This window comes from Macaca nemestrina, chromosome 16 (assembly GCF_043159975.1).
Source record: "Macaca nemestrina isolate mMacNem1 chromosome 16, mMacNem.hap1, whole genome shotgun sequence".
Taxonomy (NCBI): Eukaryota; Metazoa; Chordata; class Mammalia; order Primates; family Cercopithecidae; genus Macaca; species Macaca nemestrina.
The window spans coordinates 74,337,158-74,354,456 of record NC_092140.1 but is presented as its reverse complement, the minus strand read 5'-3'; the positions used below and the strand labels follow the sequence as shown (position 1 = coordinate 74,354,456).

Here is a 17,299-nt window from a genome sequence, read left to right as displayed (position 1 = left end):
AAGAGATCGAGACCATCCTGGCTAACACGGTGAAACCCCGTCTCTACTAAAAAATACAAAAAACTAGCCAGGCGAGGTGGTGGGCATCTGTAGTCCCAGTTACTTGGGAGGCTGAGGCAGGAGAATGGCGTAAACCCAGGAGACGGAGCTTGCAGTGAGCTGAGATCCGGCCACTGCACTCTAGCCTGGGCGACAGAGCGAGACTCCATCTCAAAAAAACAAAACAAAACAAACAAACAAAAACTGGGTATAGAAGTAACAGAGCTCAATATAATAAAAACCATATATGACAGACCCCCAGTCAGTATCACACTGAATGGGGAAAAATGGAAGAGCTTTCCTCTGAGATCTAGAACACAACTAGGATGCCCACTTTCACCAGTGTTATTCAACAGAGTACCAGAAGTCCTAGCTGGAGCAATCATAGAAGATAAAGAAATAAAAGGAATAAAAACAGAAATCTGAATTGGGAAGGAAAAAGTAAAATTATCCTTGTGTTTGCAGATGATATATTTTATTTGGAAAAAGCTAACGATTCCACAACAAAAAATATTAGAATTGATAAATTCAGTAAATTTGCAGGATACAAAATCAACATACAAAAATCAGTAGCATATTATATGCCAACAGTAAACCATCTGAAAAAGACTTTTAAAAAGTGATCCTATTTACAATAGCCACAAATAAAATTAAAAACCTAGGAGTTAACTTAACCAAAGAAGTGAAAGATCTTTATAATGACAACGATAAAACACTGATGAAAGAAATTGAAAAGGACACCACAAAATGGAAAGAGATTCCATGTTCATGAATTGGAAGAATCAATATTGTTAAAAAGACCATACTATCCAAAGCAATTTACGCATTCAATGCACTCCCTATCAAAATACCAATGACATTCTTCACAGAAACAGAAAAAACAATCCTAAAATTTACATGGAGCCACAAAAGACCCAGAATAACAGCTTTTCTAAGCAAAAAGAACAAAGCTGGAGGAATCATATTGCTTGACTTTAAATTATACTATAGAACTATAGTAACCAAAACAGCATGGCACTGGCACAGACACATAGACCAATGGAAAAGTATAGAGAACCCAGAAACAAATCCACACACCTATGGTGAACTCATTTTCAATCAATGTGCCAACAACATACATTGAGGAAAAGGAAGTCTCTTCAACATATGGTTCTGGGAAAACTGGATATCCACATGCAGAAAAATGTAACTAGTCCCCTACCTCTGACCATATACAAAAATCAAATAAAAATGGATTAAAGACTTAAAGATAAGACCTCAAACTATGAAACTATAATAAGAGAACATCGGGAAGAATCTTCAGGACTTTGGTCTGAACAAAAATTTCTTGAGCAATATCCCACAAGCACAGGTAACCAAAACAAAAATGGACAAATGGCATCACATCAAGTTACAAAGCTTCTTCATAGCAAAGGAAACAATTAACAAAGTGAAGAGACAGCCCACAGAATGGGAGAAAATATTTGCAAAATACCCATCTAAGAAGGGATAAATAACCAGAATATATAAGGAGTTCAAACAACTCTATAGGAAAAAAAAATCTAATAATATGATTTTTTAAAATGAGCATAAGATTTGAATAGACATTTCTCAAAAGTAAACATACAGATGGTAAACAGTCATGTTAAGAGGTGCTTAACATTGATCATTAGAGAAATTCACAGTGTAGAAAACTACAATTAGATATCATCTCACCCTGGCTAAAATGGCTTATATCCAAAAGTCAGGCAATAACAAATGCTGGCAAACGTGGAGATAAGAGAACCCTCATACACTGTTCATGGGACTGTAAATTAGTAGAACCACTATGGGGAACAGTTTGGAGGTTCCTTAAAAAAACTAAAAATAGAGCCACCATATGATCCAGACATCCCACTGCTGGGTATATACCCACAAGAAAGGAAATCAGTACATAGAGGAGATAATCTGCATTCCCATGTTGGTTGTAGCACTGTTCATGAGAGCTAAGGTTTGGAAGCAACCTGTGTTCATCAACAGATGAATGGATAAAGAGAATAGTACATATACACAAGAGAGTATTATTTAGCTATACTTAGCTAATATTATTATTTAGCTATACTTAGCTCTATTTAGCTAATGAGATCCTGCCTTTTGCAACAACATGGATGGAACTGGAGATCACTATGTTAACTGAAATAAGGCAGGCACAGAAAGACAAACATCACATGTTCTCACTTATTTGTGGGCTCTAAAAAGGATAACAGTTGAACTCATAGACATGAGTAGAAAGATGGTTATCAGAGGCTGCGAATGGTACTAGGAGTTTGGGGGTGGGGAGCTGGGGATGGTTAATGGGTATGAAAAAATAGAAAAAAATGAATAACACCTACTATTTGCTAGCACAACAGGGTGACTATAGTCAATAATAATTGTACATTTTTAAATGATCGGAAGAGTGTAATTGGATTGTTTGTAACACAATGATAAATGCTTGAGGGGACAGAGATACCCCATCATCCATGATAAGGGTGGTTAATATGCATTTAGTTATATCTCTTACTATACTTAAATTGCCATATTGGTGCTTTAGTCATATATATGTGTCAAATGATGAATATAAATTTATTGTTTGAAAAGTTCCCACGAATGTTATATTTTTCCCTTAGTCTACTCTAGAACATGCATTTTAAATAATTTATGAAACTAGAATTCTTAATGGGGATCAGTTAATAGTTTGTGGTCTTTAAATGTTCCTGTCTCTTCTTGCAGGGGAGATGAACTCATATTTTTCCATTTTATATTACAGGAGACAGCATTATTTCTCTGATTTACTGAATATTTTAGATACTGCCATTACTGTGATTATCCTGCTGGTTGATGTCATTTACATTTTTTTTGACGTTAAGTTTCTTAAGGATGTTCCCAGGTATGAAATATAAGACTTACCTCTCTTAAAGTTTTTCATTTATTTTTTGCATTTTCTGTGGCTTTTATTCGATCTAATCTTTTCAACTTCAAATGGCCTTATTTTATACCAAATATGTTGCTTTAAAATGAAATGTGTAGGTAAATTCCCACACAGGTTGAAACTGAAAGATTGTGGTATTTAGGGACCAGCGAAGAGTATACACACTAAGTACCAGGAATTGAATAAAAAAGATGGAGTAGCCAAAGAAGGGCTTTACCTCTTGTATTAACTTTAACTTTGCTACATTTTGAAGTTCTCATCGAATTCCCATTTGTATCATTTTTTGGCCTTTTGGCTAAGATCAAGTGTGATATTCTTATTAGTTTAATATCTGATACATTTAAAAATTTGATATTAAAAACAATTCCCCTCTGTGCTTCAACTACAAAACCCTTACACTATGTTCTGTCTGGGTTTTTCCCACAGCCAAGAGGGAATTTATTTGAGCATATGCAAAATTTGAGTGACTTCAATCATGATTTTCTTTTCTTTTTTTTTTTTTTTTGTTTTCTTTTGAGATGGAGTCTCACTCTGTCGCCCAGGCTGGAGTTCAGTGGCATGATATCAGGCTCACTGCAACTTCTGCCTCCCCGGTTAAAGCAATTTTCCTGCCTCAGCCTCCCGAGTAGCTGGGATTACAGGCATGCACCACCATACCTGGCTAATTTTTGTATTTTTAGTAGAGACGAGTTTCACTATGTTGGTCAGGCTGGTCTTGAGCTCCTGACCTCAAGTGATCTGCCCACCTCGGCCTCCTAAAGTACTGGGATCACAAGCGTGAGCCACCGTGCCCAGCCTCAATCATGATGTTCTAAAAAATAGAAAACAGAACAGAAACAGAAAACTAGGAGATGACATGTATAGCAACACAACAGTAGAGTTTTGCAGTATAGTTGTGGTAGAAACAAAGAAAGCTAAGGCAAAGTTAGAACTGCTGGGGATTAGGAAACTAAAGGGTGTATGAGGACCTGGTAACTCTCTTTTTTTTTTTTTTTTCCTTTTTACTGTGACAGTGAGGAAAATGGAAGAGCAAATGTATACTGGGATGTAGATGTTGGTGGCTTCCTAAGCTTGTTCATGGGTCAAATACCTGGTTTCTTTCTGTACCCCTAGCTTCCCTGGACTACAACTCAGGCACCAACTAAGCATGTTAAGTGATAGGCTTTTGGAGTTGTTTGAAAATCACCTCAGCCTCTGACTAGAAACCTCAGCATCACTTGAGAGCTTGCTAGAAATACAAGAAAAATACCTTAGGCCCCACCCTGGACCCACTGAATCAATATCTCTGGGACCCAGCAATCTGTAGCTTAACAGGTTTTTCCAGATGACTCTGATTTATGCATGCCCAAACCAGAGAAGCACTAGTCCAGACCATCAGTTCTCTGCTTTGATATTTCTCATGGTAGGAGAGACACTAGCTAGCACACTTGGGAAGTATCTCAATCTGTTGCCTGCCTGATGTGCATTAGTAGCTGTAGTGAACCTCTGTTACAGATGGGGGTAACAAAGGTGAACAAGAATCCTCAATTTGTTTTGATGTGGAAAAATTGAAAATGCTAGTTTCAAATCCCAAAATTAAATTTACAAATTCTAAGACTCTATTGTTTCACTATCTCTCTAGACCAGAATTTTTCAATCTCAGCATTGCTAACATTTTGGGCCAGATCATTATTGTCACAGGAGGGTGGTGAGCAGTTATATTCATTGCAGGATGTTTAGCAGAATTCCTGGCTTCTATTCATTAGATGGAAGTAACACGTGCACGCGCGTGACCACACACACACACCAGTTGTGAAAACCAAAAGTGCCTCAAGACACTGTCAAATATCCCCCATGTAGGTGATTGAGAAGAGGAGGGAAAATTGTCCCTGGTTAACAACTGCTGCTCTAAACTTAATTTATATTCATAAAATTCTCTGTTTCTGATGCAAAAATTGATCTTTTAAATTTATTTTTAGATGGACACGCTTATTTCGACTTCTACGACTTATCATTCTGATAAGAGTTTTTCATCTGGCTCATCTAAAAAGACAACTTGGAAAGCTGATAAGAAGGCTGGTAAGTGGGTAAAACATGCTTATGATTCAGAAAAATATTTTGTGTTTTGGGACCCATTGGCAAGGGTTGATTTCTATACTGTATAATGTCCTTTATTTTTATGTTGGTTTATGTTTCACAAACTAATAATGGTTTTAAACTCTCAGGTTTCAGGAAACAAAAGGCGATACAAAAGGGATGGATTTGACCTAGACCTCACTTATATTACTGGTTTGTGACACTTAACTGTTGATTTACTTAGATTAACTTCACTTTTTCTTATAATTATATTTTTATTTTGTTTTTGCCTTGTCTAAGCCACATTCATTCAAAGTATTCTTTATTCATGAGGCTATATGCTATGCCACTGTAATAGTGTGACGTATTTGTGGTTTAACTCTGGCAAGGAAGATTTCCATGTCATCTCAATTCAGGACTACTCGATTGCAGCACAGGAACTTGAACAGATTTTCAGCTGACTCCATTTGAGTTTCAGTTTATTAAGTTCTAGTAGTTATCCCGAATCCCAAGGATCCCAGAGAGACTGCTTCTCTTCCTAGAACCCCAGAGAATGAGGTCCCAGCTTTGTAGATCTCAGGTTTTCTGAGTCAGAGGGCTACAAAGCACTTTGGGAGTTCCCACCATTACTGGTGCCCACAATTCTTGGATTTTCTTTGGTATTTAAGAAATAAATTCCAAGAACAGGGAGAACTTCAGACTGAGGCCAACGTAAGTACATGGCATATGGTTTGAACCGGTGGAGTCTTATGAACACTGTGCCAGCTTAATGGTCATTATGTTGGATAATTTAACATGTTATCTTGATTATCCTGAGTATTAGCTCTTTTCTGTCAACCTCAATCTTAAAATTTATTTTTCTGTGAAAATGGAGTCTGATCATATAAAGTTAATTTTTGTATGTTATTTTAAATCTATAATGATGTTTGTAATAGTGATAATTTTGACTTCCAGAACGTATTATCGCTATGTCGTTTCCATCTTCTGGAGGCCAGTCCTTCTATCGGAATCCGATTAAGGTAAGGGTGTTTATCTTAAAAATACTCATTTCTCAATGATTGTAGACTGTGTAGTCAAAAATTTAATATTGACCCAGAAATGTCAATATTCTTTCCAGAAGGTACTCTTTCAAGTAAAACAGTCATCATGGATTGATACCAGTTACAATTGTACCAGTGGTTACAAACCACCCCCAAACTTACTGGCTTATACCAGCAACTATTTATTTGGCTCATGATCCTATGGTTTGTGAATCTGAGATGGGCTTAACTGTTCAATTCTGTGCTCACAGGGAGGATTGCCTCTCTCAACTGAGCTCATTCGCGCATCTGTGGGCAGCTACTGAGTCATCTGAGCACTGGCTAGTCTAAAATGACTTGGCTGCCCTCAGCTGACAGAGCCACTGCATGCTCCATGCACCCCTCAAGGCCCATCCCATCTGGCACCCACTGCTGCCAACAGCCCCACCCCCTTGACCAGCAGAGCTGCCATATGCTGCATGCACTTCTAAGACCCTGAGGACTGGCCTGCCTGGTGCCCACCCTGCTGGTGGCACCACCCTACCACTAGCAAAGCCACTGCACCTAGCATGCATACCTCTAGGGCCTTAGAACTAAACTGACTGATGGCTCCCACCCCAAGAAAAGCCATACCACTGTCTCCACAAACACTCACCATCTAGGCCTCTGAGGCACTCAGAGACACCTCTAAATGCTGATTACAGCCAAAGAAGTCACATGAAGACTATATTACTGCAGCCACCTAGAACCAAAGTCAAATCACCCTACTCAATGAACACTAGGAGACAACTATTGGAAACAATATTTCTCTATGAAAGCTCCGTAACATTGGAAAAGGCACCTGTTCCACCAGATGTGCAAAAATCAATTTAGGACCACAAGAAACATAAAAAGCAAGGAAACATTACACCTCCAAAGAAACACAATAATTCCCCATTAACAGACCCTAAATGTTAAGAGTATATCAAATGGCTAAGAAGCAATTTGAAATAATTATCTTAAGGAAACTTTATGAGGTACAAGAGAATACAGATAGACAAATTGATGAAATTAGGAAAACAATTTACAGTCTTATGAGAAATTCAACAAAGATATAGATGTCATTAAAAACCAAACAGAGATCTTGGAGCTGAAGAATTTAAGGAATAAAATAAAAAATAATCAAGAGACCAGATGCAGTGGATCACTTCTATTATCCCAGCAATTTGGGAGGTCAAGGCAGGTGGATCACTTGAGGCCAGGAGTTCAAGACAAGAGTGATTAACATGGCAAAATCCCATCTCTAAAAAAATACAAAATTTAGTCAGGTGTGTTGGTGCATGCCTATAATCCCAGTTACTTGGGAGGCTGAGGCACAAGAATCACTTGAACCCAGGAGGTGGAGGTTGCAGTGAGCTGAGATCATGCCACTGCACTCCAACCTGGTAGATAGGGAGGGACCCTGTCTCAAAAAAAATTATATATATATATATATATAAAATCAAAAGCTTTAAAAACAGACATGGGAGAGATATGGCTGAAATCTAGGAAGCTCAAAGGTTCTCAAATAGAATCAACCCCAAAGTGGTCTTCTCTGAGTTGTATAACAGTCAAACTTTCAAAAGTCAAAAAGACGGAATATTGGTCAGGTGCAGTGACTCACACCTGTAATCCCAGGACTTTGGGAGGCTGAGGCGGGTGGATCACAAAGCCAGGAGTTCAAGATGAGCCTGGCCAACTTAAAGAAACCCCATCTCTACTAATAATACAAAAAAAACTTAGCTAGGTGTAGTGGCATGCACATGTAGTTCTAGCTACTTGGGAGGCTGAATCATGAGAAATGCTTAAACCCAGGAGATGGAGGTTGCAGTGAGCTGAGATCACACCATTGCACTCCAACCTGGGTAACAGAGTGAGACTGTCCAAAAAAAAAGGAAATATTAAAAACAGCAAGAAAAAAGCATCAAGTCACATGTAAAGGAAACTCCTTTAGGTTAATAGTGGATTTCCCAGTGGAAACTTTACAGGTCAGTAGTTAATGGGATGATATAATCAATGTACTGAAAGGAAAAAAAACTAAAAAACTATAAACTAAGAATACTATACCCAGCAGAGCTATCCTCTAGAAATGAGGGAGAAATAAAGTATTTCCCAGGCAAGCAAAACCTGAGAGAATTCATCACCACTAGACTGGCCTTACAAGGAATGCTTAAGGGAGGTTCTACAAATGGAAGCAAGAGGATAATTACCATCATGAGAAACACAAAACTATGAAACTCACTGGTAGAGTACATACATAAGAAAGAGAAATAAATCAAACTTTATCACTACAGAAAACCACCAACCCACAAAGATTAAAAAAAAAAATAGGGGAAGAAAAGAACACAGGATATAAAAAACAACCAAAAAGAAAAAAAAAGAATAAAATGACAGGATAAACCCTCATCTATTAATAGTAACCTTGAAAGTAAACAGATCAAATTCCCAATTAAAAGATATAGAGTTGGTTGCCAAGATAAAACAAACAAACAAAAAACCCAACTACATACTGCCTACAAGAAACTAACTTCACCTGTAAAGGTACAGACTAAAAGTGAAGGGACAGAAAAAGATATTCCAGGCAAACAGAAACCAAAAGTGAGCAGGAGTAGCCATACTTATATGAGATAAAACAGACTTTAAGTCAAACTGTATAAGGAGACAAAGATAGACATTTTATAATGATGAAAGGATGAACTTAGCAATAGGATATAATAAGTGCAAATATATATGTACCCAACACTAGAGCACTCAGATAAACAAGGCAAATATTAGATCTAAAGGGAAAGACAGACTCCAATCCAGTAACAGTTGGGTTCTTTAACACCCCATAACACCTCACTCATAGCAGTGGACAGATCATCCAGACAGAAAATCAACAAAGAAATGTCAGATTTCAGCTTATAGAGAGGAATAAGTTTTGATATTCTATAGCACTGTAGGATGACTACAGTTAATAATAATTCATTGTCTATTTTTAAATAGAGAGGCTCTTGAGTGTTCCCAGCACAAAGAATGATAAATATTTGAGGTGATGGATATGCTGATTTTCCTGATTTGATCATTACACATTGTACATAGGTATTGAGATATCACTCTCTACCTTATAAATATGAACAAGTATTATGTGCCAATTAAAATTCTTTTTAAAGAATGAAAAAAGCAAATTTTTTTTTGAGACTTTTTTTTTTTAGACGAAGTGTCGCTGTGTCACTCGGGCTGGAGTGCAGTGGCGCGATCTCGGCTCCCTGCAAACTGCCTCCCGGGTTCACGCCATTCTCCTGCCTCAGCCTCCCAAGTAGCTGGGACTACAGGCGCCCTGCCCCCATACCCGGCTAATTTTTTGTATTTTTAGTAGAGACGGGGTTTCACCGTGTTAGCTAGGATGGTCTCGATCTCCTGACCTTGTGATCTGCCCGCCTCGGCCTCCCACAGTGCTGGGATCATAGGCGTGAGCCACTGTGCCCGGCTGTAAAAAGCAGATTTTTGAAAAGAAACAAAAGAAAATAACATGACTTGGCTGAATGGTCCCATGTGGTCTCTCATTCTCTAGTAGGCTACTTCAGGCCAGTTCACATGATGGCAGTGGCAAGAGTACCAGGAGCAGCAAGAAAAACAATGTAAATCCTCTTAAGGTCCAGGCTCAAAATTAGTATAATATTATTTCTATCTCATTTTATTGGACAATGCAAATTATACTGGCAGTCTGGATTCAGAGTACAAAATAGACTCCAACTCCTGGTGGAAGGAATTGTAAAGAATCACGGCCGGTTTTTTTTTTTTGTTTGTTTGTTTTTGAGACGAAGTCTCACTCTGTGGTCCAGGCTGGAGTGCAGTGGCGCAATCTTGGCTCCCTGCAGGCTCCACCTCCTGGGTTCATGCCATTCTCCTACCTCGGCCTCCCGAGCAGCTGGGACTACAGGTGCCTGCCACCACACCCAGCTAATTTTTTTGTATGGTTTTTTGTTTAGTAGTGATGGGGTTTCATCGTGTTAGCCAGGATGGTCTCAATCTCCTGACCTTGTGATCTGCCCGCCTCGGCCTCCCAAAGTGTTGGGATTACAGGCTTGAGCCACCGCATCCGGCCGAGATCCTAAATTATAGTGGCAGCATACTGCTTTAGGCTCCGTGGATGACTAAATTAATTTCAAACGTATAATGCTGTTTACTATAAAATGCCAAGTGAAAGTCACTGTTTAATTTTATGTAATTTACAATACTTATTATACCTCAATAAAACTATAATTATCAAGGGCTGTCTTCGGTTGCCAAGAGGTGGAAGGAGTACCTCTCTGCAGCGTGTTGGCTCAGGTGTGAACAGGACAAGGCCGCAAGTTCAGCAACTTTTCAGAAAATGGCCTGGATCCCCAGCCTGAATCATCATCCCATGACTGGAGAATGTGGACAGGTTATTGTATTAAGAAACTAATGATAAACCAAGGGCTATAGGAATTAAGAACAAGGACTAAAAGAGAAATGTTTAGAGTAATCCAGTATGGCCAATTAAAAGCAGCTGCATTCCCCAGCACTCACGAAGAGGAATGAAAAGGGGCAGGTGAATTCAGCACCTTCAACTGAGATATCCAGGTTCTCACATTGGGAATGAGTGGAAGAACAGCTCGCCCCATGGAGAATGAAGAAAAGTGGCGAGAGGGTGCGATGGCCCAGCCGAGAGCAGCATGGAGCCAAGGGAACCCCCACTCCCAGCCAAGGGAAGCAGTGAGTGATTGTCCAATCCTGCTCAGGAGACAGTGCTTCTCCTATTGATCTTTGCAACCCATGGATCAGGGGATCCCCTTGTAAGCCCATGCCACCAGAGCTTTGTGTCTGATACACAGAGCTGTGTGGAGTCTCAGCAGATCAGCTGCTCGGGCACACACAGAAACCCAGGCGTTTTACATAATCTGGCCCTGAGATCCACAGCAAGTTGGGAAATCTGTCCATACGTATTTTGGAAAGGGGCTGAATCCAGGGAGCCAAGCAGTGTCATTCTGCCAGCTCTACTTCCATGATATCTCACAAGTTAAGACCCAATGGCTTAGAATCCTAACCAGCCAACAGCAGCAGGTTGGATTCCACCTCACATGGGTCTGAGTTCCCTAGGTGGTGGAGAGGGGCAGCTGGCATCACTGCAGTTCATAGACTCAGCCACTTCTGCCTGCCAGCTATGGAAAATACAGGTGGTCAGGAGGAGGAAGGGTTCCCTACAACGCAGCACACCTGCTCTACCAAAAAGCAGCCAGACTGCTGCTTTGGATGGATCCCTGATCCCATGTCTCCTGACTGGGTACGAACTCCCAACAGGGGTCTCCAGCCACTTCCTACAGGTGTATGTAGACTTGCTATAGGTCAGTATCCCCCTGGGATGGAGCTTCCAAAGGAAGGAGCTGGCTGCCATCTTTGCTATTTCACAGCCTTCACTGGTAATACCTCCAGGTACACGGGAGAAAGTTGGGTGATTGGGGTCTAGAATGGACCCCCAGCAAACTGCAGAAGCACTATGGTAGAGTGGCCTGTTAACAGAAATCAAACAGAGAAAACAACAACAACCGCTCAAAGAAATCAGAGAAGACACACAAAAAAATGAAAAACATCCCATGCTCATGGATGGGAAGAATCAATATCATGAAAATGGCCATACTGCCCAAAGTAATTTATAGATTCAATGCTATTCCCATTAAACTACTACTGAAATTCTTCACAGAATTAAAAAAAACTATTTTAAAATTCATATGGAACAATAGAACCATAGAAGAGCCCAAATACCCAAGACAGTCCCAAGCAAAAAGAACAAAGCAGGTGGCTCCCACTACCCAACTTCAAACTATACTATACTATAGGGCTACAGTAACCAAAACAGCATGGTACTAGTACAAGAAAAGATGTATAGACCAATGGAACAGAATAGAAAACTCAGAAATAAGACTTCACACCTACAATGATTTGATCTTTAACAAACTTGACAAAAACAAGTAATGGGAAAAGGACTCCCTATTTATTAAATGGTACTGGAGTGCTGGCTAGCCATATGTAGAAAATTGAAGCTGGATTTTTCCTTACACCATATCCAAAAATTAACTCCAGATGGATTGAAAACTTAAATGTAAAACCCCAAAATATAAAAACCCTAGAAGAAAAATCTAGGCCATACCATTCAGGACATGGGCATGGGCAAAGATTTCATGATGAAAATGCCAAAAGCAATTACAACAAGTGTAAAAATTGACAAATGGGATCTAATTAAACTAAAGAGCTACAGAATGGGAGAAAATTTGTACAATCTATCTGTCTGACAAAGGTCTGATATTCAGATTCTACGAGGAACTTAAACAAATTTACAAGAAGAAAACACACAACCCCATTAAAAAGTGGGCAAAGGATATGAACAGACACTTCTCAAAAGAAGACATACACGCAGTCAACAAAACTATGAAAAAAAAAAAAAAAAACCTCAACATCACTGACCACTAAAGAAATGCAAACAAAACCACAATGAGATACCACCTCGTGCCAGTCAGAATGGCTATTATAAAAAAGTCTAAAAACAACAGATGCTGGCAAGGTTGCAATGAAAAAGAAATGCTTTTACACGGTTGGTGGGTGTGTAAATTAGTTCAACCATTGTAGAAGACAGTGTGGAAATTCCTCAAAGACATAGAGGCAGAAATAGTATTTGACCCAGCAATCCCATTACTGAGTATAGACCCAAAGGAATGTAAATCACCATCTCGTAAAGATACATACACGTGTATGTTCACTGCAGCAGTATTCACAATAGCAAAGACATGGAATCAACTTAAATGCCCATCAATGATTGATCGGATAAAGAAAATGTGGTACATAAACACCATGGTATACTGTACAGTCATAAAAAGGAACAACATTACATCCTTTGCAGAGACATGGATGGAACTGGAAGCTGTTATCCTCAGCAAACTACAACAGGAGCTGAAAACCAAACACTGCATGTTCTCACATAAATGGGAGCTGAATAATGAGATCACATGGACACATGGTGGGGAACAATGCACAGTGGGGCCTGTCAGGAAGCAGGGGATGGGAGAGGGAGAGCCTCAGGAAGAATAGCTAATGGGTGCTGGGCTTAATATGTAGGGATGAGATGATCTGTGTAGCAAACCACCATGGCACATGTTTACCTATGTAACAAACCTGCATATCCTGCACATGTACCCCTGAACCTAAAATATATAATCACATTTTTATTGAGGTATAGCAAATATGGTAAGTTGCACTAATCAAGTGTATATCTTGATGATATTATATATAAGAATATATGCATGTAACCAATGCCTCTGTCAATGTATTGGTCTATGACTGATCTCCGATTAATTGTTGTAAAGATAGAAAATACCAAGATTCATGTTTTTCGTATAGCTGTCAATCCCTCCTGTACCATTTACTGTGAAGAGCATAATTTCCCCAATCAATTGCAGAGGTGTGTTTATTGCCAATCAAGTGAACATACATGTATAGGTTTGTTTCTCAGCTTTTTCTCCTTTTATTATGACTTGTCTATACTTAAGTCCAGATCACAGTTTTAAATATTATGGCTTTATAGTGAGTTTTGAAAACTTGTGTATAAGTCCCCCAACTTTGTACTTCTTAGTTTAAAAACTATTTTGGCTCTTCTAGATTTTTTTAATTTCCATGTACATTTTAGAATCATCTTGGCAATTTACACACACACACACACACACACACACACACACACACACACGTAGTATTTTGACTTGGGCATTGACTACATTGCTTAATTTGAGGATAATTGACGTCTAAAAATATTGAGATTTCCAACTTATGAACATAATATATCTCTCTACTTATGTCTTCTTTGACTTCTTTTTGCAATGTTTGCAGTGTACAGGTTTTACATATTTTTTTTTTAAGATGGAGTCTCGCTCTGTTGCCCAGGCTGGAGTGCAGTGGCGTGATGTCCACTCACTGTAAGCTCCGCCTCCCAGGTTCGCACCATTCTCTTGCCTCAGCCTCCCAAGTAGCTGGGACCACAGGAGCCCGCCACCACACCCAGCTAATTTTTTTTCTTTCTTTCTTTCTTTTTTTTTTTTTTGTATTTTAAGTAGAGACGGGGTTTCACGTGTTAGCCAGGATGGTCTCGATCTCCTGACCTCGTGATCTGCCCACCTTGGCCTCCCAAAGTGCTGGGATTACAGGCATGAGCCACTGCGCCCGGCCTACACATCTTTTGTTAGTTTTACTTCTAGGCATTTGATAAGTTTTTATGCTGTTTTAAATGATATTTGAATATCTTCATTTTCTAATTATTTGCTATTGGTATATAGGAACACGCTTAATTTTTGTATATTGACTTTTGTTTTTAAATGTTAAGTTCTGGGATACATGTGCTGAACGTGCAGGTTTGTTTCATAGGTATACATGTGCCATGGTGGTTTGTGGCAGCTATCAACCCATCATCTAGGTTTTAAGTTCTGCATGCATTAGGTATTTGTCCTAATGCTCTCCCCTTTCCCCCGATCCCCGACAGGCCCTTTTCCCCTCCCTGTGTCCATTCTCGTTATTCAGCTCCCACTTCTGAGTGAGAACATGTGGTATCTGGTTTTCTGTTCCTGTGTTAGTTTGCTGAGGATGATGTTTCCAGCTTCATCCATGTCCCTGCAAAGGGCATGAACTCATTCCTTTTTATGACTGCACAGTATTCCATGGTGTGTCTGTGTGCCACATTTTCTTTATCCAGTCTATCATGGATGGGCATTTGAGTTGGTTCCAAGGCTTTGCTATTGTAAATAGTGCTACAATAAACATATGTGTACATGTGTCTTTATAGTAGAATGATTTATAATCCTTTGGGTATATACCCAGTAATGAGATTGCTGGGTCAAGTGGTATTTCTGGTTCTAGATCCTTGAGGAATTGCCACACTGTCTTCCACAATGGTTAAACTAATTTACACTCCAGCCAACAGTGTAAAAGTGTTCCTGTTTCTCCACATCCTCTCCAGCATCTGTTGTCTCCAGACTTTTTAATGGTTGCCATTCTAACTGGCGTGAGATGGTATCTCACTGTGGTTTTGATTTGCATTTCTCTAATGACCAGTGATGGTGAGCCTTTTTTGTATGTTTGTTGGCCACATAAATGTCTTCTTTTGAGAAGTGTCTGTTCATGTCCTTCACCCACTTTTTGATGGGGTTGTTTGTTTTCTTCTTGTAAATTTAAGTTCTTTGTAGATTTTGGATATTAGCCCTTTGTCAGATGGGTAGATTGCAAAAATTTTCTCCCATTCTGTAGGTTACCTGTTCACTCTGATGATAGTTTCTTTTGCTGAGCAGAAGCTCTTTAGTTTAATTAGATCCCATTTGTCAATTTTGGCTGTTGTTGCAGTTGCTTTTGATGTTTTAGTCATGAAGTCTTTGCCCATGCCTGTGTCCTTAATGGTATTGCCCAGGTTTTCTTCTAGGGTTTTTATAGTTTTAGGTTTTAAGTCTTTAATCCATCTTGAGTTAATTTTTGCATAAGGTGTAAGGAAGTGGTCCAGTTTCTGTTTTCTGCATATGGCTAGTTTTCCCAGCACCACTGATTAAATTAGGGAATCCTTTCCCCATTGTTTGTTTTTGTCAGGTTTGTTGAAGATCAGATGGTTGTTGATGTGTAGTGTTATTTCTGAGGTCTCTGTTCTGTTCCATTGGTCTATATATCTGTTTTGGCACTAGTACCATGTTGTTTTGGTTACTGTAGCCTTTTAGTGTAGTTTGAAGTCAGGCAGTGTGATGCCTCCAGCTTTGTTCTTTTTGCTTAGGATTGTCTTGGCTATATGAGCTCTTTTTTGGTTCCATATGAAATTTAAAGTAGTTTTCTCTAGTTCTGTGACAAAAGTCAATGGTAGCTTGATGGGAATGGTATTGAATCTATGAATTACTCTGGGCAGTATGGCCATTTTCACAATATTGATTCTTCCTTCCATGAGCATGGAATGTTTTTCTATTTGTTTGTTTAAGACAGGACCTTGCTCTGCCACCACAGGCTGGAGTGCAGTGGCATCTGGGCTCATGCAATTCATCCACCTCAGTCTCCCACGTAGCTGTGACTAAAAGCAGGCACCACCACACTTGGCTAATTTTTTTAAAATTAATTTTTGTAGACAGGGAGTCTCACTGGTCTCACTGGCCCAGGCTGGTCTCGAACTCCTGGTTTCAAGCAATCCTCCCACCTCAGCCTCCGAAAGTGCTGGAATTACAGATGTGAGCCACCACACTTGGCCTTGTATATTAACTTTGTATCTACCATCCCTCATAAATTCACACATTCATTTTAATAATAATGTGTAGATTCCCTGGGATTTTATCTATACAATCATAAAGTTACTACTTTCTTCCCAGTTTTTATACTTTTTTTCTTTCCTTATTGAATTATCTAAGACTTTCACTGTAATATTGAATAGAAATGGTAAGAGGAGGCAGCTTTGCCTTATTCCCAAACTCAGGTGGAAGGAATTTTATACCTCGCTATTTGAAATGATGTTTGCTATAGGCTTTTGTAGTCATCCTTTACCAGATTAAGACATCCATTTTATTTCTAGTTTGCTAAAACTTTTGAATCATGAATTGGTGTTGAGTAGATTCTATATTTTTTCTGGATCTGTCAAGGTAGTCAAAATATTTTTGTGTTTTTCCCTTAATGAGATTTTCAAATGTTAAACCAACCTTTTTTATTTTTGGAATAAACTCCCTTTGGTCTTAATGTACTGTCTTTTTTATATATCACTAGATTCTGTTTGCTAATATTTTATTTAGAACTTTTCATCTATGTGCATGAGTGATATGAAATTTTCTTTCCTTGAAATGTCTTTCTCTCCTGGTCTATGATTACCTTAGCTTTGGTGTCTTGGATAACTCCTATCTGCTGAACTCATCTGCATCCTCCATCAGGAAGAATATGATGGATATGTTTCAGGGTAATGGCAAAAGGAAAGAGCTAGAGTGGAATCTTACAAGTGCTTTTGGAGGCCTCTCCTTTGTGACATCCCATTGACCAAGTCAACTCACATAATAGAACCAAAATTTAGAGTGAAAGGGCACTACAAGGTGAAATGTGAAGGCTGGGATTCAGGAAAAGATGAAGAATTGGGACCACTGATGGAATCATTCCACCTTATTCTCAGGCAGGGAAGCACTTTTATACATGCAGATAATTTACAAGAAATAACTACTATATAGTCAGAAATACAAGGCTTCAGCAGTTGTAT

At 39.0% G+C, this 17,299-nt stretch overlaps 1 protein-coding gene and 1 pseudogene across 1 annotated transcript in view; both read left to right on the top strand.

Annotated features, from left to right (window-relative positions):
* LOC105490760 (phosphatidylinositol 3,4,5-trisphosphate 3-phosphatase TPTE2-like) overlaps positions 1-17,299 on the top strand; it is a 103,589-nt gene that overhangs the window by 54,580 nt on the left and 31,710 nt on the right. Inside the window, exons 18-21 of the mRNA XM_071081279.1 lie at positions 2,807-2,926; positions 4,927-5,026; positions 5,173-5,236; positions 5,978-6,042. Coding sequence (XP_070937380.1) covers positions 2,807-2,926; positions 4,927-5,026; positions 5,173-5,236; positions 5,978-6,042 — 349 coding nt within the window. The remainder of the gene's footprint in view (positions 1-2,806; positions 2,927-4,926; positions 5,027-5,172; positions 5,237-5,977; positions 6,043-17,299) is intronic.
* Positions 3,244-3,363, top strand: LOC112424889 (U2 spliceosomal RNA; annotated as a pseudogene).